A 26,549-nucleotide genomic window follows, 5' to 3' on the forward strand; every position below is an offset into this window, starting at 1 on the left:
CCGATTAAAATTCTGTGTAATACATCAATAAGGGTGTTTATGAAAGTATAAATGTTGACGACCAGATATCGATTCAACGATCTGACCCAATTCCTAACCAACTTTGACTTCATGGGGCCCAAACAAATTAACTTATCAACTCCATACAAATTACGCATACTATTACATCATTACAAATTACGCATACTATTACATCAATGAACAAACGACAATCAAAAAAGCTGGCCAATTCTCATCAATTTTGGTTCCATGGGGAATTGACAAGATACCTTGTTAACTTTCTTATAATAATATGCGTATTACGTCATTATACATACCTATCAAATGCTTCTTGTTGGCAATCGATCACGATCAAACAACTTAGCTCAATTTCAATCAATTGCGATTATGATAGGTTAACTTAACTCTCTGCAAACTGTACTTATTACGTCACTACGCGTGGTGACCGAACGCTGATTGTTGTCGATCAAACGATCTAGTTCAATTCCGAACAATGAATCTTCTAATATAACCTATTAACTTCCCCTACAAATATGCATATTACGTCAGTACACGTGGGAATCAATTGACGGCTGTTTGCGATTAAACGATCTGGCTCAAAGTTAGCTTGTTAACTTTCTACAAATTATCCGTATTATTTCACTATGCGTGGTAATGAAACGCGATCAAATGTCAATTAAACGATCTGGTCCAATTTTGACCAATTATGGTTCAATGAGGGGCTAACACGTCACTGGTGATAAAATTGTTTTCGATGGAAACAATAGTATTATGATCCGTAGAACATTCTGAGTAATAAAAATGGTCCTTACTTAATAAAGTTTGATAAACGCTAGACTAAACTAAATATATTCAAACTCAAAAATAAAATAAAATAAAATTGTTGTAATCGAATTCAGTAACCTCATAATTCAGATATCAAAGACTAATGGATTAGCCTAGTTGAGAAAAAGAGTCCTTGATTTGTAAAATGCCTGGGTCTCAATGACTCAAAAGAAAGGCATGATACTGTGTAGCGTCGAATAAGTAATTGCACTAATTATGGCGGCCAACGTGTTAATCACTGAAGCAATGTGGTAAACGCGTAGAAAGACAACAAGGCTGGGTTCTCGATGTACTTTGTATCTGTGTAAGATGGCGGAAGGTGTAGTTGTTCCATATGTAGCTCTTGAAGAAAGGCAGAGTAATGATATTGAACTATGTAGAAAATGTAAAAATAACAGTGATTTTGAGACATCAAGTATTTGTGCAGCATGTAGTATAAAATTCAGAACAAAAATACGATAATAACAAGGTCAAGAGCGAAAAATACGAATACGAGTGCTGCAAAAACAAATGACGAGCAGTGTGTGTTGAAATCAAACAATAATATTGAAGTTGAAAATATTGAAGCGTGTTTGAAACTGATAGTAAAAGATTTTAGTGAACTTAAAAATGAGGTGGACCAACTTAGGTGTGAACAAATAGAACTTACAACTCAACTTTTAAAGTTGTCTGCAGTAATTGTGCAAGGTACAAGTCCATTGAAGGATGTAAATCAAACACAAGTAAATGAACACAAACAGCAACATTCCCAGTGTAATAATAAAACATACAGTGATGTTTTAAAAGTCAGTAAAACGTGTACAAATAGTAGGCCTATTACTGGGAACAATTATGGTGTGAAAGAAATCAGTGCAAGTGGTAAACATAAGAGACACAATGCGCAAGTACAAGTGCAAGGAAAACTACTAAATTTTGAGGAGTCTCACAATAAAGTAATTACTACGGAACTAACCCCTCCGCAAAGTAAGCACAACTTAACCAATGGACAAGGTGATAAGTGGACTGTAGTTAATAAAAATACAAATAAGTGTAGTTCGAAGAAAATCACGACCGGAAATAAAATAGATGCGGATATTTTAGTGGAAAACAGATTTGATGTCCTCAGTGATGAAATTGATAAGTACAAAGGAAGCGACAAAATAACCAACGCAGTTTCTGATAGTAATTGTATAAAGAAAAAGGGTCAGCTTCAGAAGTACAGTAAAAGGAAACAGACAAGAAAAATAAGTTTGTATGAGGACAGTCATGGAAGAAGTGTAGCGGTACATCTCAACAACTCCAGTAACTGCGAAGTCATAAGTACTGTAAAACCTGGTACAACTTTTGATAAGGTTAGTGAAGGAATTATTTCGGAATCGGTAGAAATGGGCCATAATGATGTTGTAGTGTTTTTAGCGGGTACTAATGACATCTCGAAAAATCAAGGAAGTGCATTTTTACTATGCCTAAAACAGCGACTAAAGGCCTTATTACATACAAAGGTTTTAGTGTTTACAGTGCCACATAGATATGATTTGGCCAGGTGGTCATGTGTGAATAAAGAAGTGGAACGTGTAAACAAAGAAGTATATAAACTAGCAAAACACTTCAAAAACGTTTGTGTTGTGGACATGGGTATGCTAGATAGGAAATTACACACTTCTCACGGACTACACCTAAATAGGTTTGGCAAGAAATATGTTTGTGCTGAAATAATAAAGTTTGTGTGTGAGATGGGGTGTAGTAAAGATAACATTGCAATACCGTTGTATTGGGATAGATTGGTACATACCAAGGAAACTAAGGTAGGAGACGACAATTTTTTATCGTTGAACACAGGAATAACCTTGGAAACATAAAACCCGGTACAGATATCAATACAGTGAAACACTGTAAAGTAAATCAGCTTAAAGTATTTCATCACAATGTGCAGGGTCTTGGCAATAAGCTGGACTTTATGGATGTGTTAGTTGAGACAGTGTTGTCAACTGCACAAGTTATTTGCATCACGGAGCATTGGTTAAGCTGCACTGATATTAAATCTGTAAAATTAAAAGGTTTTGATTTGGTAAGTCATTATTCAAGAGTTAACTTGATTCATGGAGGAGTTTGTATATTCGTTCATAATAAGTTAAATGCTGATGAAGTTGATGTATCGATGTTCAATCTGGAACTTCACTTTGAAGTAGTTGCAATAAATCTCGCTCATAAAGTATGTATATGTAGTATTTATAGATCTAATTCGGGTAACTTACGGGTATTTTTTAGAAATCTTGAACTTCTTCTTGACCATCTGTGCAAAAGATACAGTATTATCATTTTGTGTGGTGACATAAATATAAATTGGATGGTTAACACTAAAGTTAAAACTGATTTACAAAACCTATTAACTTCATTTAATCTCAAAGCTATTGTTAATATGCCTACCAGATTTGGAAAATCAGCACTTGATCAAGTAAGAGTAAGCAGAGAGTGTCATAACCACAAACTTGAAATATTCAACCCAGGTTATTCAGATCATTATGCGCAATTAGTTAGCTTATCGCTTCCATCAACTAACTTACCAGTGTTGCAAAATACTACCAGAATTGAAAAAAGGTTATTTTCACCGAGTAACATTAGTTACTTTTGTTATTTGTTGGCTCTTGAGACATGGGATGGAATCTATTCAGCTTCCACTATGGACGAAAAATTTAACTCCTTCTTAGATGTATACTTGCACTGTTTTAATATAGCTTTTCCTCTCATGCCAATTAGTAAATGTAATAAAATTAAGAAGAGTTGGATTACAACTGGTATTCGTAATTCCAAACGAAATTTAATTAAGTACGCTAAACTGCTTAATGATACAAATGTTTCTGATGTATTCAGAAATTACGTTAAAAAATATAAGATAACATATAAGAAAGTTATTAAGACAGCAAAGCAAATGCATAATTCGAAAATGATTAATAACTCCAGAAATAAAATTAAAACTATGTGGAATATTATTCACCAGTCGGTAGGACTACATACAAAGAAGGGTAATATTGCTAATTTGAATCACGTCATTTTTGACTATAAAAGAATTACAAACCCTGTTGAAATTGCAAATAAATTTAATAATTATTTTATAACTTCTCCTCAGGTAGCTCTTGGTGCTCTATCCCACCAAGCTGGTACAAGTGGTTCTTCAAATATGCCTTCTTATCCAAAATGTATTTTTGTTACCCCGGTAACTATTGATGAAATATTAGCAATTATAGGAAAGATGAGAAATAGCAGTTCTGCAGGTCTTGATGAAGTACCGTCCACTATTATAAAACAATCTGCTTCGATGATTGCTCCTTACCTGACTCATGTAATAAATTTTTCCCTTCAATCAGGCATTTTCCCACAACGGTTAAAAGTGGCTAAAGTGATTCCCTTGTTCAAAAAAGGCAGTCGTTACGATATTAAGAATTATCGCCCTATCTCAGTTTTATCTGTATTTTCAAAAATTTTTGAGACGGTAATGTCAAATAGGATAAGGAATTACTTACGTTCCAATAATCTAATATCATTATCTCAACATGGGTTTTTAACTGGCAAATCTACTGATTCTGCGATTTTCGATTTTCTTAGTACTGTTATGCATGCAATAAATAATAAAAAATGGGCAATTGGACTCTTTGTTGATCTTACTAAAGCATTTGACACTGTAAATCATGATCTCTTACTCAAAAAATTAAGCTTTTATGGTATAAGAGGAACTGCCAATAAATGGATCGAGTCTTACTTGAAGGATAGGTATCAGATAGTTCAAATTACGAACGAAAATAATGGCGAAATGCGTAAGTTTAGTAGTTATAAAGGTACAATACTAACTGGTGTACCTCAAGGATCAGTGCTTGGTCCATTGCTCTTTCTTATTTACATCAATGATTTGACATATGAAATGTTGCCTAATAAATGTGTTTTATTTGCTGATGACACCAATGTTATTATTACAGGTAACTCACGACATGATATTGAATATAATCTAAACACTGCGTTTTCACGATTAAGTAACTGGTTAAGTAACAATAAGTTAGTTCTAAACAATGATAAAACTTCCTTGCTAAATTTTTATTATCCTCTTCAAAATAAATTTATTCCTTACGTAATGGTAAATAACAAAAAAGTCGACTTTTCTATTTCAACTAAATTTCTTGGTGTCACCATAAGTTCGAAACTAACTTGGAATGAGCATATTTCTCAACTCAACAAAAAATTAAGTAGTATTTGTTTCGGCCTCCGTAGACTAAGAGGTAATGTCACAACAGAGGCCTTAGTTTCGGTGTACTATGCAAAATTCCATTCTTTAATAACTTACGGTATTATTTTTTGGGGTTATTCTACTGAATGTATTAGCACGTTTCGCTTACAAAAGAAAGCACTAAGGGTTGTGTTTGGATTGTCACCAAAATCTTCTTGCAAGCCCATCTTTCGAGGACAAAAAATATTACAATTACCTTGTGCGTATCTATATAAAGTTATCTTGTTTACCGTAAGTAACAAACACTTATTTATTGAAAACAGTAACGTCCATAAATACAATACTCGATTCGTTAATAATTTGCATGTTATCCCCCAAAATTTCTCGTTTTTTCAAAAAAGTGTATATATTAACTGTACAAAAATTTTCAATAAGATACCTGACTTTCTAAAACAAAACAAATCATATTCTATGTTTAAATCGGATCTTCACGAGTTCTTAGTAGATAAATGTTACTACTCGGTAAATGAGTTTTTTGAAGATAATGTATAAATTTTTTTTCTTTGTTAATTATATTATGATTGTATAAGCTTATAAAAGTCATAGTTATGTATGTATTATTTTATCTAAGTTTTTTTCTATACCATATATGTAATTATTTTGTAATTTTGACAACTGTATGCGTGCTCGAGAATACTCTCATTTGTATGCAAAACAGGCAAATAAATAAATAAATAAATAAATATATTTAAATGAGATTGTATATGACAATTTTATGGTCCTACAGTTTTCGATTTGGAAGTTCGTGGATAATATGGATCATAATGATTAAACTCAGGTAATCGAAATTACTAAAAAAAATATGTAAGTGATTGTATATTTTCCTTTAAATTTGTAGAAATCATCACGCTTGATTCGTCGACTTGTACCACTTGTTGCAGTTTCTGCTGCTCATTGCATAAATATACCAATGATGAGACTTCAGTAAGTAGCCATTTGAAAATCTATTTTTCTTTGTAAATCTATAGTTTTATCGCATTTCATTTTACTTGCATTAAAATTATATGAAATCTGATTAAATACTTTCTTCTTTTCTCAAATGACTTTAAACTAGGTCTAAATAGAGTTGTATTATTGATAGCTTTGATATAATTATTGTATTCTGTTGTCTAATACCATTTGATGTAAAGTATTGCCTTATATTGCCTTATATGTAAAGTATTGCCAGTAAGAGGTGTAGTACTCTCGTGGTTTACTAGTTATTTAAGTAATAGATTGCAAGCTGTTAAAATTGGAAATTTTATGAGTGACTTAACACAGGTTAGCTATGGAGTGCCACAAGGATCAGTATTAGGTCCAATTTTATTTATAATTTATATAAATGATTTGTACAATATAGGCATTGATGGCTATATTCAATCTTTTGCAGACGACACCACTATAACAATAACAGAAAAAAAGTGGGAAGAAACTTATAAAAAACGGAAATAACAGTAAGGAAAGTAAAACAATGGTTTGAACAAAATTCCTTGGTACTAAACTTAACGAAAACCAATTATATTGCTTTCTCACTAACAATAACCGAACAGCCTCAAAATTTTGTCTTAAAATATCATAACTGTATTAATACTTTAGACTGTAAATGTAATACAATAAATAAAGTAACTGAACAAAAATATTTAGGAGTGAAAATTGATAAACATTTAAAGTGGGCATCGCATATTCAACATGTAGCCAAGACATTAAGAAAATTGCTGTATAAATTTGTACAATTAAGAGGGTGTTTAGAATTAAAAGTTTTACGTATGGTATATTATGCACTAACACAAAATATATTACAGTATGGTATCTTAAATTGGGGATCTGCCTATGAGAAGCATATAAGACCTTTAAAAGTTCAGCAAAATAATATTATAAGAATATGTTTAAATAAAAACAAAGAAGACAGTCTAGAAAACCTGTATAGAGAATTTTCAGCCTTAACTGTTGAAAAATTATATATAAAAACAGTCCTACTCTATGTAAAAAAATCATGAAAATGAATGGAATAAAATTTCTCATGGGTATGGAACAAGAAAAGTAACTTAAAAAGATCTTGAAACAATAAAAGTAAATAAGGGTATATCACAAAATCAAATATTATTTGGCTCCGGAACTTTATAATAATACTCCAAAAGAAATTAGGGAAGAAGGAAAAATGCATAGATTAAAAATACTAATAACTAATTGGTTAAAGGAAATAAAGAATGATGACTTAAGAGCGTTAACGTATTAAATTAATGTAATAAATTAGTAAATAATCGACTAACGCCACTTGAAATATGCTTATCCTACTGGGGGGTTTATTTTTAAAAAATGGAGGAGAGAAGGAAGAAAAAGAGAAAAAAGAGGAAAAATGATAAAATTTCACTCATATATACATTATGAAGATGGTTTCTCACCCACAAGCGAAAGCTTCTGTGAAGAGCCATCTATCATAATGATATTATGTCATTAGGTTGCATTATGTATGTTTCTTCTTGTTGAAAGATAATGTAAAATTAATAATAAATTAAATGATAATTAATTGAAATTGTAGTAAAAAAAATAACAGCTATAAAAATGATTTATATTTGGTCTAGGAATTAATTCGTGCGGTTGGTACGCACACATTGAAGCTGTAGTACAAACACAAAATACATAAATACCTTAAGAAAAATATTGTCCATCGCTAGCCACCACTTTCGCCCATCTGTCAGGCAATGTACGGATTCCGTGGCGAAAGAAGTCCTCATCCTTGGAAGCGATCCAGTCAGAGACCCATGTTTCGATATCTCCTGAAGAAGTAAACCGCTGTCCAATCAAATCGTTGTTCATGCAATCGAACAAGTAGTAGTCCGAAGGAGCAACGTCTGGTGAATACGGCGGGTGGGGTAAAACTTCCCATCCGACATTTTCTAAATAGGTTTTGACCGGTTTTGCGACATGTGGGCGAGCGTTATCATGTTGAACAATAAGTTTATCATGTCTGTTCTCCCATTCTGGTCGTGTTCTGGCCAGAGCTTGCTTCAAACGCATTAATTGTCGTCGGTAACGTTCTCCATTCATAGTTTCACCCGGTTGCAGCAGCTCATAGTTCAACACACCTTTCATATCCCACCATATGCACAGCATAACCTTTGCACAGTGAATATCTCGTTTTGGTTGTGATGGACCTGGTTCACCTGGTTTCACCCAGGCCTTTTTTCGTTTAGGGTTCTCGTAATAGATCCACTTCTCATCACCCGTAATAATTCGATGCAGAAACCCCTTTCTGCTCTGTCGTTGAAGCAGCAATTCGCAAATGGTTTTTCGTCTTTCAACGTCTCTGTCTTTCAATTCATGTGGAACCCAATGTGACATCTTTTGAATCATTCCCATGGCTTTCAAGCGTTTGGAGACTGTTGTTTGATCAACGCCTAATGCTGCTGCAAGTTGTTCCTGCGTTTGACACGAATCCTGCTCGAGCAATGCTGTCAATTCTTCGTCTTGAAATTTTTTTAGCTGTCCAGCTCGCTCTTGGTCTGCCAAGCCGAAATCACCACTTCTAAACCGTGCAAACCACTTCTGACACGTTCGCTCAGCTAGAGCATGGTCACTATACACTTCCACCAAAATACGATGACTTTCAGTCGCACTTTTCTGCATGTTAAAGTAATGCAGCAGGACACCCCGCAAAAACACTTTATCAGGCACAAATTGCGCCATGTTCACTTAACTACAAACTGGTGTTGTTGACGCTTTAATCCACTGCCCTATACTACGAACGATACGCGATGACAGGGGTTTGCAACACATGTGTGGATACACGGAACTGTGGGACGCTCCGTTCGTTGCGCCATCTCTTGTCCACCCGCACGAATTAATTCCTAGACCAAATAATATAATACTGATTAATATTAAAGAAACCCTGCCAAGGACTAGAACTTAACCTCAAGGATATCCGCAGGTTACCAGTCGTAGTGCTAATAAATGTAAAAGAAAAAAAAATAAAATAATTTTATAGTTGTGGCGTGTGTATTAGAAGTGTTGCCACCAATATATATATGTATGTGTCTGTCTGTCTTTATATATTTCATAGTATGTGTTTTAATTTTTTTTTTTTTTTTTTTTTTTTGGTCTCGTGGAATACCGGAGGCCATCCGGCCATATAGGCTGGTTTCTAAACTAAGTTTTTTGTATAGGCCTGATAATAAGTCTCTGGAGTTCCGGAGAATTTCCGGCCTAAGAATATAGATATACTATTTGTGTGTGCAGTGTGTGTGTCCACTATGTCTGTATTGTTACTTGTATAAATAAATAAAAATAAATAAATATAATACTTTATTAATATCAATCAAATGTTAAGATGCACGAATTGTATAAAATTGGATCGCTTTTCAATCTGTTTAAAGGCAGTGTTAATTAAAGTGTAAAATATAATTTCTTGTGAGTTACATACGAAATTTAAACATAATTTATGTAAAGCTATATACACGGTGTTACAAAGCAACACTGACAACGTTTGGGAGGTGATTCCTGACACCAAGATAAGACAAAAAGTATAGACCAGCTTGGGTGCAGAAATTCGTCGTTTCGGAGTTATAGGCTGCCGAAAACATGAAAGAACGAACTTTAAAGGCCGATAGCTCCTACCGTAGCGGAGAGAGAGAGAGGTAGTTGGCAAGTACTTCAAATTATTTGTCCATAACCAAATTCCCTCTATAAAAATTGTTGCGTGAGTACCACAGGATTCTGAAACATGTATTTTCGGATAGCACACATATTAGTTCCTAAGTGAAGTCTTGACCCGACTACAGTAGTTCCCACAGTATTGGAGCTATGGACCTTGAAAGTTCATATTTTTCATGTTTTCGGCAACCCATAACTCGGAAAGGAAGCATATGTGCACCCAATTTGGTCTATACTTTTTGTCTTATCTTGGTGACAGGAATCACCTCGCAAACGTTGTCGGTGTTGTTTTGAAACACCTTGTATACAAATCTGGTTAACTGTAATGCCTTGAAGTGCAGTGATTCATTTCTCCTTATTGTTGATTTCCTCCTTCGTCAAGTAGGTACTTCTAGAAACAGAAGACTAAATAGGCCGAATATAAGTGTAAGTGTTCATATCCGGATATGTTGATACGTATATACTCAAACTAAATCTTAGCGAGAATATGTAATTGAGTGCATACTCTTGACATTTCCCAAACAAGAAATTTAACCTAGTAAATATTGTGAAGTATCTGTCTATTGGAAATGAAGTAACTATGTATTGGATATAAAGAAGCATGAACTTTTGAAACTTTGAAAGAAAACTTTGATTAGAACTGTACATTCTCAGACGGCTTTTGTAAATGCATATTTGTTAAATAAACACGACTAGCTTCCTTCTTTCCTTTCCGCATACCTTCAAGCACAGCCTGATACTTCCCGATTAGGTCATCATTCTTGAATTGATCAAAACCACGAGGAACAGAACAACAAGGGGTATTCAACACACGATTGGGACAGGTGCAGGATCATCGGAGAGAAGCGGATCCCGCCATTGGAGGACCACCGACTCCACAAGTCAAAGAGTACCATTCTGTTGGTTTATCACCGCAGACTCAACAGGCTCCTACAGTCTAGTAGAATGAAGATGTAGAAGGACATTATCGTAAGACGCTTTATCGACGCCTCTTGCAGTTCGACAGGATTAAGATTCAGATGTTGACTGTCTCCAGCTAATCCAAACTTCTCCAAAGAAAGATATTCATCATCCAGATGACCAGGACGACGCCAGCCCTGTTGGATTTATCAGGCTAGTGCTCATCCTTTATCTTTTAGTCATAACCTTTCTCTTTCTCTCACCCTTTTCCCCAACTAGTCATTTTCTAAATTAGAAACATTTGAATTTTATTTAAATTCAACCACAATTTTACAGTTAAGTACCGTGTTGTGCATCAGTTCCATCCCCATTTGATTGCATTTATTTATTTCATATTCTGAGCTATAACTGATGACACAGCACCGGCACATGGATGGAGATGCTGTGAGGCTTACGCCTTTGTTACGATCCTAAAATTTCGATAAATTACGATTCTAAATATTCGGTAGATGCTTTAAGATCCCAAATTTTGAGTAATTTGTACTGTGTAATTTATAGTTTGTCGAGAGAAATTGAGTAAAGTTATTTTTAACCCACCGGCCCACCCTCGTTACGTTTATTCATTTGCTCTGTTAGAGTAATTCTTATTTTTTTGTTTCTTAGTTGAATGATTAAGTGGGTGAGAAGAGAAATTTTTGCCAAGTTATTATATTTTGTTTTTCTTTGTGTTAGTATATAAGAAGTGTTATTTACATTTTGGTGTTGGATATATATACATAGTAGTGTAAGATATTTATTATAAGTGTGATTTTGAAAATAGATATAATGGAGAATACTAGTGCTATATCTTCTGCTCTAGATCGTTTAGTAGAACCCCCCAAATTTTCCGGCAAATTGAACGAGTCAGTTCAGTCATTTTTAGTCATTTCGAGGATTTTTCTGTCCTTCATAACCTACGTGATATACAGAAACGTCATTTGTTGCCGTATTGTTTAGAAAACGGGGCTTGTGCTTATCTGCTAGCTTTACAATCAACCGCAGAATATGATAATCTCATGTATGTTCAAATTAAGAAGAAAGTAATAGAGGCTTATGAAGATAATATAGTTTCGCAAGTTTTAGAGCAAGAAATGAGAAATAGAGAACAGTTAGATTCTGAATCTGTCCTAGATTACATTTTTCATAAGTGGAAATTAATACTTGAGTACGATCCGAAGATGCCAGTGACCGAACAACTTAACTTGATAATCGATGGGTTATTGCCTTCATTTTATTCTGTAGTTGTAAGAAAATCATATAAGACTGTTATTGAGTTAGCAGAGTCTTTAGGTTTAGAGGAAAGAGTTAATGTTCTTGTTAGAATGCGTAGTCAGCAATTGAAGTCCTTGGCAATAACAAACGAATACAATATACATCCTGTTAGTAAGAATGCTATACAGCAAAAAGAAAATACTTTAGATGCTAATTTTCAGAACGAAAATGAAATTGTAAGTCAGCCTGAAGAAAGAAATAGCTTGATAGCTCAGTTAGACGGTATCAAAGTCCAGTTAGAAAGCCTTGTGTAAAGAACAGCGCTCGCAAGTTTCTCACGCACACAAAGGAAAATCTGTGTGTATGCAATCTTATGAGCGTTCGCGTTTCGAGCGAAGAAATCCATCCAACGCATCCTTCTCTCATTCGCAGCGTCTTGCTTCTGTCAATGCAGTCAATGTAAATGAGAATGTTAAATCGAATAATAGGAATAAAGTAGACAATAATATATGTAATAATGTTAGAAATAGTAAGCGATATTATGTTCCTATTCAATATGAAGCTGATTTGCCTCATGTTAAAGCATATATAGACAATAAGCCGCATTTATTTCTATTGGATTCAGGCAGCACTGTTAGCTTAATTTCTGGTAATAGTTTAAGTAATAAGCATAAAATACTCAAAGGAACTACTTTTATTCGTGGTATCACAGGAAATTCTCAATTAAGTGATCAAATCGCTTTAGTGAAATTTAAATTAGGAGGACAGTATTTTACGCATCCTTTTAGAGTGTATAAAGATTTTCCGTATAATAGCATAATTGGCCAAGATTTTTTGAAAAGTCATCTTGCAATGGTTGATCACAATAAGAATTCTTTTAGTTTTGTTAAATTTGGTATTCCTCCAAGAATTGAATTGCCGCCATACGTATCTTTCGAAGAAATTTCTAACCATATAGCGAAATTATATAAACCTCAATTTTTAGTGGCTCGCTCTGTTGTTTTGCCTCCTAATTCAAGTGTTCAAGTTACATTGAAAAAAGTAAATGATCTTGCAGGAAATCGCAATTTATTAGTTCCCAATGAGTTAATAGATACGCAGGCAGAAATTTTTGTGCGTAAATCAGTTGTAGATGAAATTCATCCGGTAATATCTGTGATTAATCCTACCAAAAGTAAACTCTACTTGAAAAAAGATATTGTTTTGGGTTCTGCCGAACGTGTTATGAGTGATACCAACTTCAAGAAACAAAATAGCACTAATAATAAGGTTCATCAAGTTAATGCAGTAGATACGAAATCTTTTCCTGAAGGTTATAATAAATATAGAGTAAATGTTAACCCTGAATTGTTGCCACATCAACAACAGCAATTATATGATTTAGTAGAAGAATTTTATTCTAGTTTTTCTTCTAATGAATTTGATTATGGTTGTGCTAAAGGATATAAGCATAAAATTGAATTAGTAGACAATATCCCAGTAAATCGACCCCAATTGTCGATACCATTTCATCTACGGGATGAGATCAAAAAACAAGTAGACATTTTATTGAAAAGTAAGATCATTGAGCCTAGTATTAGTCCGTATAATTCTCCGGTAATGCTTGTTAAAAAGAAGAATGGACAGTATAGATTTATACAAGACGCGAGATTTATCAACAAAAAAATGGTTCCTGACAGTTTTCCGGTCCCTCCTATCCAGGATATTTTGACTAATTTGGCAGGACGCAAATATCTATGTTCTAGCGACGTTTTTGGAGCATTCTTTAATATTCCCCTCACTGAAGAATCTAAACCTATTACAGCTTTTTTGATTCCGAATCTTGGATCGTACCATTTTAATTTTCTCCCTCAGGGTGTCAAGACATCTATTAGTGGTATGAACAGATTAGTGAAACTCACCTTAGAAGGTCTTCCACAAGATAAAATATTTGCCTATGTTGACGATTATTTTTGGTCTACTGATAGTTTTGATGAAATTGTGCAGTTAACTTGTATGTTGCTTCAAATAATAAAAGAAATTGGTTTAAAGCTTTCCCCAGAAAAAACAAAATTGGGATATTTTTCATTAGATGTTTTAGGTCACACTGTTAGTAAAGATGGTTTGTCTATTTCGAAACGGATAATTAACTCAATTTCCAACTATCAACGTCCCAAAACAAAGAAACAAGTTAAAAGTTTTTTAGGATTGGCTTCTTTTGTTCGTTCGTATTTACCTAATTTAGTCAATTAGCAGAAGCGTTACTTTCTTTGCTGAAAAAAGACGCTCCTTTTCGTTGGAAGGACGCACAGGAGACAGCATTCAATAATATCAAACAAGCCATCATTTCAGCACCTTGTCTAATGAGATACAAGCTTGATTATCCTTTGTATCTCTATTTTGATGCCAGCAAAATCGCTCTTTCTGGTCTAATCAAACAACCTCAAAATTCACCTGACGACACAAATCTAGTTCCCATTAGTTATTGTAGTTGTGCAACGTCTCCTAGCGAGAGAAAATTACACCCCTATCAGCTTGAATTACTAGCATTATTGTACTCATTGCGCTCATTTAGGTATTTTCTTTTGGGACGTCATTTTTATTTGAAGACAGATTGTCATAGTTTAATTTATTTGAAGCAAACAAAGAATGTAAGTAAAATTTCTAGATGGTTAAGTGAAATCGAATCGTACAATTGTATTATTTCACACATCAGTGGCTCCAGTAATATAGAGGCAGACACCATTTCACGTTTTTCTAACCCTCCTAGAGATTTGGAAGACGAGAAAAAGAATCAAGAAGATCCTAAAATTTTGTTTACTCACACCACAAATTCATTTTCAATTTTAAATGAGCCAAATCTGGCAACAGAACAGCGTAACGATCCGTTCTTTAAAGATATTTTTTCTTGGTTGGAACAGAAAGAAAATAGAAATCCTAAAATAGAACGCCAAGCATTATATTTTACTATTAAAGATGGAATTTTGTATAGAAAACAAAAAACTTCTCAAGGTATAAAATTTTGGGTTGCAGTTCCTACTTCTTTGCGTTATAAAGTTTTTAATGCTTGTCATACGTCTGCATTGGGATCATCTCATTCTGGTTATTCTAAAACCTATGATATGTTAGTAAAAACAGTGTATTTTCCCCAACTAGTCATTTTTTAAATTAGAATCATTTGAATTTTATTTAAATTCAACCACAATTTTACAGTTAAGTACCGTGTTGTGCATCAGTTCCATCCCCATTTGATTGCATTTATTTATTTCATATTCTGAGCTATAACTGATGACACAGCACCGGCAATATTGACTGCAATCTAATGCAAGCTATAGTAGTACCGGATAGTCAGAATTTAAATTCCTATCATCCTAGTTTTATTATTTTTCTATAATTTGTATAATTCAATACGTTACGGTAAGAGCATATTGTTTCACTCATTCAATATTTATTTGATGTGAATACTGATTCCAGTTTATCTTGATCATCTGTTTGTTTGTTTAAATATTCACGAAGATGTTATAGTCACATAAATATATTTATGATAGTGTTCATATGTTAAATATTACGGTGAGGTGTTAGGTCGATTCCAGCTCATGTCAAATTGGCTTTGTGGTGGATAAACACCTTGTGCGTGGGTTTTCTCGGCGTTCGCCCGCTTTCCCCCACTTCTTTCATTGCATCATTTCATTCATTCTTGTCATGTGGTCCTCGTTATACGTTTATAGAAAATATTGAATTGTAGTGACGACTTTTACTTTCCAATTGGGAAAAATTGCCACCTGTTGGGGAAAGTTCATCACTTATCGGGCGAACCTCTATTCATTCTTACTCATATCTTCTTATTCATATCTTCAAACACGATTAAATACAATAGTTTTAGGACACCTGAGTGGGTCTGAAATGTGATTTAAGGGTTTCCAGACTATAAGGGTTGAGTTTTTAAGGATTCCAAAAACGGAGTGATACAGATCATGCAATATATACTACTAGTTCTATGCTATATAGCCTACTACTACTATTTTAGTTCATGGTAAAGTGTAACTGAACGCTAATTTTGATTCCAGAACCCTGCATATACTGTGATCACAAATTGTGAAATTATTCTTCAAAGTTTTCTTACTGCCACATGTTTCCTTATTTGCTCTTGTAGTCCTCATATTTACTATTTTACTTAATTTAGCTGTTAATAGCTGCTTTTATAATACTTACACACTTTTTGTACGTACATATTTTTATTTTAACATTACTTAAATCAAGCATACGGCGGGTAATGAACTAAAATTGTCTATTTTTGTTTCTAGTGAGCTTCGTGAAGGAGTTCCTATCGTAGACAAAAATGGTAAGAGACTTGGACAATCGAAGTTTGCAGCCATGAAGGGCATTTTTCTAGTAACTTTAAGCAGAATAGCCATGTGCATTCCGCCAATGCGTGAGTATGTTGATTTATCATTCTGTTTTTTTTTCTTAATGTTTCGATGACCATGAGTGCTGGAACTTTTAACTTAGTTATATGTAGGATAAAACGCATATAACATATATAATAGAAACAAAAAAGTAAGGGAAACACATTTCGTACACAATTTAGGCACTTCCCTATGTAAATTGAGTCAACAGACCGTTCTATCACGTATATCTTCATTTTTAATTTTTCTTAACCTATGACTATTTTACCTTCACAGACTAAATGTGAGGTTTCGAGTTTTTTTTTAAATACTGGAGCCATTTTATTTATTTATTTATTTATTTTTATTTTATCTGTAGACGGTTCCTTACGTACTTGTTACTAGTAAGTATACATATCTTCTTAAAAGCGCATTGAAATGTAAATTCGTAGGAAACAATCGCCCTCAAAATCCTTTATGTTACTGCAAAGGTAAATAAAAAAAAATCAGCAATTTTGACATAACTCTTTTTACATGGTTTATACCGACCTCTGTCCTCGTTTATTTTATTGTTAAGTCATGCTGTGAGTGTTTACTCCTAATTCCCCCATTTCTCTTCCTTTTGTTGCAAATAGGTCATGGCCGCTCCATTAGAAGTTTGTACCAAAGAGGAACAACGAGTAGGGGCCGCAATCCATCAAAAACTTTTAACACAATTTGAGATCAGTGTTTTGTCGCAACGGAGTATCTAGGAATTGATTGAAAAATTCAAAAATGGTCACACAAGTGCTATGCAGAAGGAAGGAGCCGGACAGCATCTACGGCTACAGACAAGGGCGCCCATGTTGTGGTTTCCAAGGGGGGGCAGTATAAGCGACATTTCAAATGTAGTCTCAAATTTTGCGGTAACTATTCTAAAATATCTATTGGGTTTTCGATTTTCCGAAGCACAATTTCCTCTAAAAGGGGGGACAAGCTCCACACCTTGTCCCCCCCGTGACGGGCGCCCTTGGCTACAAATGATGACAACATTGAGCGTGCAAGTGGCATGATTCTGTTAGACACTCCGTTGCGGCAAGACAGTGTTCCCGTATTTTGCCGAAAGTCTTGGATGGATTGCAGCCTCCGATACAACTTCCAACCACAAAAACCGGATCACTGCTTTTTGTTCCTCATTGTTGCAAAGTTCTAATGGAGCAGCAATTAGCCTATCTGTTTGCAACAAAAGGAAGACAAATGAAGGAATTACGGTCAAACTTTCATAGCATGACCTCAACAGCATAACAATTAAATAAAGGAAGACAGAGGTCGGTATGAACAATAAAGAAAGAGTTACGTCAAAATTGCGGATAATGTTTTACTTTCCCTCGTAATATTGAATTCCACGTTTGTTTAGTAGTTACTGTTCACCCAGGGCGCCGATCCTGGGGGCCGGAGGGGCCCGGGCTCCCCAAAGCTCATGTGGGCTCCCCTTAGTGTATTTATGAATATACAATATTTGGCATAATTTGAATGCAATTTGTCTTAACATTCTCATATATATACCTTCTGCGTCTGAGTGCCCCCCTCCCCCCCAAAAATACAGAGAAATCGGCGCCCTTGCTGTTCACGAGTAAGAAGTTCAAGTTAAAAAATGGGAAACAAAATTTTTAGTTAGGAGTTTCTCTATACCCTAAGCTGATAAAGAATTTAAAACCTCTTCTTCACAGATTTTTCCGACAAGGCCCTCTTCTTTCTTACCATCCGTAAATATATTAAGACATAACTTACTGGCTACAGCAGTGTTATACTGACAACTCTTAATTGCTACGCATAGGTGAGGTGGTCTGTGAATGTAAATAATCTACATCGGTGTAAGAAAGTACAATTAAAAATAAAACGGTGTATACTATATGGGTCACTCAGTGTACAAAGAATTCAAGTTGATTTTCAGTCATTTGGAAAATATGCCATACTTAAGATTTCTACCAATCTCCTTTGAGTACTTAAAAAACTCATGTCTAAATATTGTAAATAATTCTTATAATTAAAAAAGAGAAAAAAAACCTTCACTTTCCAATGTATTTTAACGGAGAGTACAAATTTTATGTGTCTTTCTCTCGCAATTTTGGTAGTTGTACTTGAATTTCTTGTGCTCTGAAAGCCTCATCTAAGAAAAGTGTAATATTGCCCATACAAGATCAAGAATATGTATACAAAGTAAAGAGAGAGCTGGTCTCGTGATCATATGGTTGCCTACGCCTTGGGAGACCCAGGTTCGATTTCCGGTGAGAACTCATGTGTACGGATTCCACATTAAGTTGTAGATTCACGTCTCATACAGACTTAGTGCTGAACAGAACGCTAAGCTCCAAATTAACAAATCAATACCCCCACGAAAGGAAATTTTCGAATATATCGAATATTAGCAGGAATAAAGATAATCTTGTTTGTGATTGGATGACGGCTGAACAGTTAAACCGATTGACACGAATTTTTGAACATGGTACCTACTTCGAACTGGGTTTCTGCCGTGTTATTTTCATTGAAATGCGTATAGTAACTGGATAGTGTGAGTCCAAAATTTCACTCCGCAACAATGGATTTGTATATAACTTCCTTTATTGAATAAGTACTATTTGCACTAAAGAGTGAAGAAGTTGGCAGTGCTGATAATCCAGCAGTCAACTGCTATCATAGTTTCTTCACATTTTGGTACAAATTCTGCAGCGTTGGTAGTTCTGTTCTGTTCATTTTTATTTTTAATACTTATGTATCACGTTTAATATTTACACCTTCACTTTTTTATCTTCCTTCTGTTTTGCATGACCAGTGATGATGAATAAAACCAAGAGGTAGGATAAACAATGATTTAAAGGTAAGATTGTCTTTGCGAAAATATAATGTACTTAAATAGTTACCATGTTATCAACACGTAACTAAAGAATAAACATGTAAAATACAACTTTTGATCACCAATAAGTCGTCATAAAAGAATATAACAAGTCCTGTTGTAGAAAAGAAAATACAAAACAAGATCTGCCTCTTTCAGCTCACAAAGATCTAATCAGATGCTATGAAGCTTAAAGCCAATAGTGTTTCTTTTATTCTTTTTATCCACCATTGCCATGCCCATCCTTCGGGAATATTCTTCGGCTCAGGATAAATATTAAAACCTTAATAACGTCAAGCATGAATTAGCGAGCCTATCAGGTAAAATTTTCGGCCAGATTTGCTTTCAAGACATACAATGTCAGTGAAACTTTTGTTACCTTTACAAAGAAATTAATGCTGCTATAGAATTATTTCGAAGATAATTTTATGAAGAATTAGTATTTCACAACTTGACATGGTTTCAAAACTTTTTATAGTACTACGATTAGGTAATAGTAATAAATCATTTTCTTTTTAAGTGCTTTGCTGTTACTATTGTCTGCATTTCAGCATTTTTAATATTTTCTGCCTCTTTAGTGCTTTGTTGAAGTCGGTTCATATATTTTTAAAAGGTTTTATTTTCTGCTTCTAGTCCGTTTTTGATGTCAGTTATTTTTCTTTTAAGTTTCTTTCTAATTTTTACATTTTTTTGTTACCATAGTAGTTTAATTAAACACCTAAATTTAAGGTATGACATTAACTCTGTATAAAATGGGTCTCTTTATGAAATATGCGTGAAGAAATGCGTAATAATTAATTATCTAAATTACTGAAATACATATTTTTAAAATATAGGACGGAACCTTCTTTGGGAATAGCTAATGACATGAGTGAAAACCGCATCAGAATATGGGTAATCTAAAATGTAGTTAGTCTTTTACGTACAACAAGGCGTTAAATTTCAGGGTATGAATCGCAACGGATCGACCCTAATGCCATTTGATAGCTGATAGTTGAGGCTAGTAGATGTAAAGTTAGTACGAGAAAACAGTTTTGTTAGGGTCTTGGATTCTGGAAATATTGTCTAGAAGCGACTATTAACTTGGTCTTACAATTTTCTTGAATTAAAATGGAAACACCTTTTCCGGGTGCCGAAAGGGGATTAAAGGGGATTTGGGAGTAAGTTGGCGACAACTCTTTCAGAAAATCTTACAATATTCGTGAATCTATCGTCTTAGGATGCGGGAAAGCAATTAAATTAGGTTTGGACATTAGAAATAATAATTTCATTGGGTTTAACAATATTTATGAAGCAGAATTAATGATTAATTATTTTAAAGTATGAGAGAATTATTCAATTAGGAATAGAGGCGTCATTTCAGACTTCGCTTGAAGGGGCAAGAACATTATCGACAGAAAACTTCCATGTTTTGTACTAGTATATTAGTAGACAATCGATTGAAGTATATGTATTATTCAAACTCTTGGAAGAGCAATTGCCCCTTCCTGCCCCTCCTAAATGACGCCCCTGATTAGAAGTAGAATTTTGAAAACTCATAATAGAAGGTTTAACAATATTCATGTGTGGGACGAATAATATTGATCTTTGTTGAGAATCAATTTAACTGTTTCGACTTTGAAAACAGGCATTTAAGTTAATACGCCGTTCTTTTCTTTCGCTTCCGGACAAACTTTTGTCTTAAAAAAAAAAAAGCAAATTATTAATGTATAAGAACGAATTTTGCAATAATAGTTCTAAGTGTCTAAAATAAATAGCGTACTAATTGAAACCTACACAAATTTACATTGCAGTTGGCGTTCCTCTTTGTATGAGTGTTTTAGAAAAACGTGGTTTTCGGAAGAAGTACAGGAAATGGAAAACACCTGTTGAAGCTCTTCTATGCGGATGTTTTCTTTATTTATCTGTCCCAATGAGTTGTGCATTATTTAGTCAAAAGACGTCTATACAAGTATCGAATCTAGAATGGGAAATACGGGTAATGTATATTTCCATATGTCTGTTTTTGATACATTTCTACTCACAGATAAGTCGGTCAAGTTCAGAAGTGTATACAATCTTCATACATACGTACATAAACATACATAAAAGTAGTTTAGTGCTACTACTACCACTTTCCGCTTATAATTTTAATTTTAATAACTTTCTGTTTATTGCAAAACAAATACAAATATTATTTAAAAAGTAGGTAACAAGGAGCCAAGAGAAGATGATAAGTCACCAATTACCGTTGAGTTCATTTTTCTAGTCGCTGTCTTAACCTAGATTTTTGGGTAATTCATATTCTGGCTACACTGTAATTTCTATGCATGGCAACACTGACAATTCTGATTCCTATTTTCGAGTGTAGAATAATAATATCTATTATTGTGATAAGTTACCTTTCATTATTTCTTTTCACTTAAAAAAAAAAAAAAAACGGGCAAAAGAAAGATGGTTAGCTTCTGTATCATTTTAGTGGTGTGTCCCCTTAAATATAAAAGGCTAGCCATTTATATGTTATTGAATAGCGATCGTTTTATCATGAGTGAATAGGTCCTGTACATTGTTATTTTTTCTTTTGTCCCTATGCAATATCATCGTGATGAAGGATAGAACCTCATATTTATTTCTTTTTTATGTGGACTCCAAACTATGACGAGACTTGGATCAGATACCGTTGTTGGTAGATGATGCAAGTTTGAACAGTGGCGGATCTATAAAGTAAAAACTGGGAGGAAGGCAGCTAGAACCCAGATTATGATAAGTATATCATATGTTTACAATTTTTCATGCGTCCTGCAGAAGTTTCCAACATAATTATCTTGGAATGGATATTATGTCAAGATTGAACGTTGACATTGTGGACCTCAAATATTGTTTTACACATTGCATAACTGAAAAATTGCAACTAAAATTATATAATGTTTCATATATATATATATATATATATATATATATATATATATATATATATATATATATATATATATATATATTCATATAATAGTTTCAGTTATTTTTGTCGCTCAAAAAACTGGGGGACCTGGGCCCCCGTAGCTGCATCCGCTACTGAGATCGAAACAGATAGAACAGGCACTTGACCCACTATCTTGCTTCATTATTAATATAATTTGCCTATAGCATCATAAGAAAAAGGAAAAAGAGAAAACTCTATTCATTGTATTTTTTTAATATTGTGTGTATAGATATGTAGTGGTTATAATCTATATGATAAGGATAGGGATGCGCACGAGACGAGTCAAGACAGGATTTTCCTGACAAAATTCGAGTCGAGACACAGCTCTTCCAATAGTAAAATATACATTTTTCGAGTCGAGACATTACTTTTACAGTACATTTTCGAGACGAGACAGACACAAATCTTGTGTCGTGCGCATCCTTAGATAAGGGTAAAAGTCCCCGACTTTCTCCATTTCTTCGAGATGGAATTTCTAAACGTCATGCAAGTGAATGAAATGTTCACATTTGGCGCATTAGAAAGTTCCATATACCAATTTCGTGTATTTATGTTTAATTGTCAAAGAAAAAAAAGGAATAATGTTGTAAAAGTTCTCTTTGAAGGGGTAGGTATAGCTAGGTTGAGTAAATCAGAGTCCGGAATCGACTGCCACTACCGTTTTATTATTAAAAATATCCTCTAATGTAATACAACATTATTTATAGAGATATTACAATATACATTTTCTCGAATACAAGGTAGGAAAGAGGTAGTCCAAAACTTTGTAGCCTTGAGGTAGGATCTCTATGAGATCCGGGCAAGCTAGGTATAGTCGTATAGGAAACCCCAATGCTCCGAAGCAAGCAGTGAGGAGGATAAGAGTCACAAAGCCCCACATCAGGCTAAACAACTGAGGTTGGGATCCCGACGAGCTCCGAGCTAGCGAAGCCAAATGGAAGGGAAGCCTAGAGTCCCGCAGCAAACTAGAGGTTTGGTTTATCCTAGAGCTCCAGGAAAGCTAGAGGATAGGACTCCAATTGAAGACTTGTGACTGTCCCTTGAATCCTCTTCGCTATATTCACCGTCTGGGCGGCGGTGGCGCTGCTGCTCCCATGTCGTCATGTGACTTGTAGGTGGAGCTGGTGGTCCGTCGTATCCTTCTTGTAGTACGTATCCAACGAGAGGTGTAGTACTCCATCGTAAATATATGTGGATGTTGTTTACAAACAGGAGCATGTGTGATTGTTTATAAACACAACCACGTGGCACATTACAATAAAAATTTAACTTTTCTCTAATTGTTGAAATGTGTTTACTTGAATGTAATATTAGTATTTTTTTTTTGTTTAAAAATGGCCAGCATACCCAAATTATAGTCTTTATGTTCAGCAGTTTTTTTTTTAAAGGGAAAAATCTCATTCTTCTTGCTTCTGCAACTAGATAGACAAGTACTTAAGCACTAAAGCTAAGAAATATGGTCTCTTGATAATATGATATTGCACTGGCGTCTCTGGCATGTAAAATTCGGGGGGGGGAGGCATCAAAGAAAGCCATTTAAATGGTACTACCTAGCCCAATCTGTTTATTAACTTCGATTCTATTTATTACCTTTCTGCTTACCTTCACGGACTCCCTAAGGTATACCAAGAACTCGATTACAATCGTTTCACAGCCTGAATATTATATTCCAAAACAATATAATTATTATTATTTATATGATATTCTGTCGTTAGTAAATAAATTAAATTAGAATAAAATATTGAATATTTTGTACTTCAAAATATTGGGGGGGACGCGTCCCCCTCGTCCCCCCAGCCAGAAACGCCAGTGTGATATTGTACACTAAATTAAATATCTTTCTTTTCCAGTCTAAGCTCAGAAGGATGGATAACCCTCCAGAGGTTGCTTATTTCAATAAAGGTTTATAATCATGGAATACTTGAACATGAATTTTTCATCAATTAAGAAATCTTGTGGATGTTAACTGCCCAAGTCAACAAGCAAATTTTAGGGAAAGTACCTTAGCACAGCCCAAACTTGAAACTCTTTAAAATGGGTCCTAGAAGAGAGCAAGTTTGCCTCTTATAACTAATAGGGTTAAAGAATAAATTATGCTTTGTAATAAATTGAGATTTTTTAAAAATAATACATGTATATATTTACAAATACATATGTTTTGTTCATTTGTAAAATCCTAGATTTTTCTTTATTCTAAGAGAGTGTGTGTGTCAAGTTAGAGGATAAGTATTAGTTTATTAATAATGAGTAATATATTAAATATTTTTAGAAAAGTAACTAAAATAACAAGATTTCTTGCTCCTACAGCGTAAGTTATTGGGAGGTGTTTTACTGTTTCATTCTTTTTTAAATTCCAAACATTTTACATGGTTCCTATATAAGTAATTATATCTTCTTGGCTAGATAGTTTATCTTAGCACATGTTAACTAGTAGTTTGATATTTAATAATGCAGTGGTTTCCAACCTTTTATGACTGGCGGTACACTTGACTGAAAGCCTATGACATCGCTGCACACGTGTTTGAATGTTTATTTTGATTTGATTTTAACGTCCATTTCAGCAACGAGGCTATATGAGACGTGGACCTGCAGATTACTGTAGAATCCGAATCATATAAGCTTCTGCCGTGAATTGAAAACGAATCTCCCACGCAAAAGGCGCGTACGCTAACTGCTTAGCCACGAGATACGTCTAGATTTTTATTATTATTAATAATGTGAATTATAATAGTGTAAGGGTTTAAGAGTTTATAAAAATAATATCGCTATATAGTGCTGAGCATTGTTGGTAGTGCTGAAGGTGCTGAAGGGTATAATTTATCTCAAAATGGATTTTACACTACGTTTTGCTTAAACATTACAACATTACAAAGAAAACATTACATTTTTCTTCTATCTGTAGTTTACAATTTTGCATTGATGTGTAGTTATTAAAAAGTCAATACATTTTATGTATGAACCGAGGATATTAAGAGGCATTCCTCAAATGTAAATGATTGGTTATGAATACTCTATAACAAAAAAGCCCTAGTTTTCTGTTATACGTTAATAGTTAAGCTGTTTAAATGCATTTTAACATGATATCAACTTAGGTAATTATATACATTATTATATACATTAAACCAAAAATACTGTATATTATACGATTCCCCGTAGGTCTATAATAAAAAAAGTAGTTCCCGTTAATGATAATACCGTACCTCATTTTGAAAACTTTTCCATATTCCAAATGAAATGATTTGAGTGCTGTTTCTCTGACGTTATTTGTCTTTGGTAATATATATCATATATTTTGCAAAGGTATAAACGAGAACGAACTAAAGCATAACTGCGAGATAGTTCCGAAAAATATATTATGCAGGTTGTGACGGTGGGTGAGGATAAGCTTTTAAAATTTGTGAAGAATAATTTGTCTTATGGATTTTGGATTTTTTTAAAAGTCATAATGATAACTTAAGTGTAAAAGTTTAATGTTTTGCATTCGTAGTTTTATTTTCTCGGTAATTGTAATTTATCGTTTCTTAGGTTCTCAAATGAATCAGTTCCTTCAATAGATTTCCGAACTTCCTTACTAAATTATATTGATTATTTTTTAATTTGGGCTTGTTGCAGAATCTGAAGAGAAAATCAATGTGAAAATATCGGATGTAAATAAATATTAGAATAACAAAAGCCATGGAGATCGGAACGAGGGGCTCTGTGCCAAATATAGAAGTAAGAGGGGAGAAAACAAAACAGGTGACTAGCTTTCGATTAGTGATGATATGAAGTGTGAACGTGAAATAAAAGCATGAATGGGATGACAAAAGAAACTTTTAGTAGGAAGAAAATACTACTTTGTGGTTCCTTGAATAAAGAGATGAGAAAAAGACTCATAAAGTGCTTCGTATGGAGTATTGTGCTGTATGGGCAAGAAACATGGACATTACGTAAAAGCGATTAAATAAACTGGAAGCTTTCGAAATGTTGGTGTGGAGAAGAATGGAGAAAATGAGGTGGATCGAGCGGAAAACGAATGAGAGGATGTTAGAAACGTTGGGGGGAGAGAAGAACAATTTTACATATTATTAAGAAGAGGAATAGAAACTGGTTGGAACGTTGGCTAAGAAAGAACTCTATCATGAGGGACGTGCTAGAGCAGCCCTGCCCACGGCGAGCAGATAGTGGAAACTCTCCTCGTGAACGCTCACGAGCATTCTACGAGCAAATACCATTGTTCGTGCTTCGTGGATCTTCGGGTTTTGTCCTTAGAGGAGCGAAAGTGTTGTCAACCTTGGCGGTAATCACTAGCTTACCAAAAAAAAAAAAAAAAAAAAAAAGTATGTATGGTAACTGATTGCCATTTAGTGTAAAGTGTTTTTTTACAATGTGGTAACCGTTAACTATAGACAATACAAACTTGTAACAGCAATCAAATGATAAACTATGTACGTTCCTTTTCTTCTTTTTTCTTTCCTTTTGTTAAAGAGGGATGTGGGTTTGTTATATCCGAGT

The 26,549-nt window shown here is 34.1% G+C and overlaps 1 protein-coding gene across 1 annotated transcript in view; it reads left to right on the plus strand.

Annotated features, from left to right (window-relative positions):
- LOC145666916 (sideroflexin-3-like) overlaps positions 1-24,200 on the plus strand; it is a 66,154-nt gene extending 41,954 nt beyond the window's left edge. The window contains exons 7-10 of the mRNA XM_081734513.1: positions 5,919-6,004; positions 16,144-16,271; positions 20,890-21,074; positions 23,906-24,200. Of these exons, the coding sequence (XP_081590639.1) occupies positions 5,919-6,004; positions 16,144-16,271; positions 20,890-21,074; positions 23,906-23,965 (459 nt within the window). The 3' untranslated portion in view covers positions 23,966-24,200. The remainder of the gene's footprint in view (positions 1-5,918; positions 6,005-16,143; positions 16,272-20,889; positions 21,075-23,905) is intronic.
- Positions 24,201-26,549: the final 2,349 nt, after the last annotated feature.

This window comes from Thermobia domestica, chromosome 12 (assembly GCF_964235325.1).
Source record: "Thermobia domestica chromosome 12, izTheDome1.hap1.1, whole genome shotgun sequence".
In the NCBI taxonomy this organism is placed as follows: domain Eukaryota; kingdom Metazoa; phylum Arthropoda; class Insecta; order Zygentoma; family Lepismatidae; genus Thermobia; species Thermobia domestica.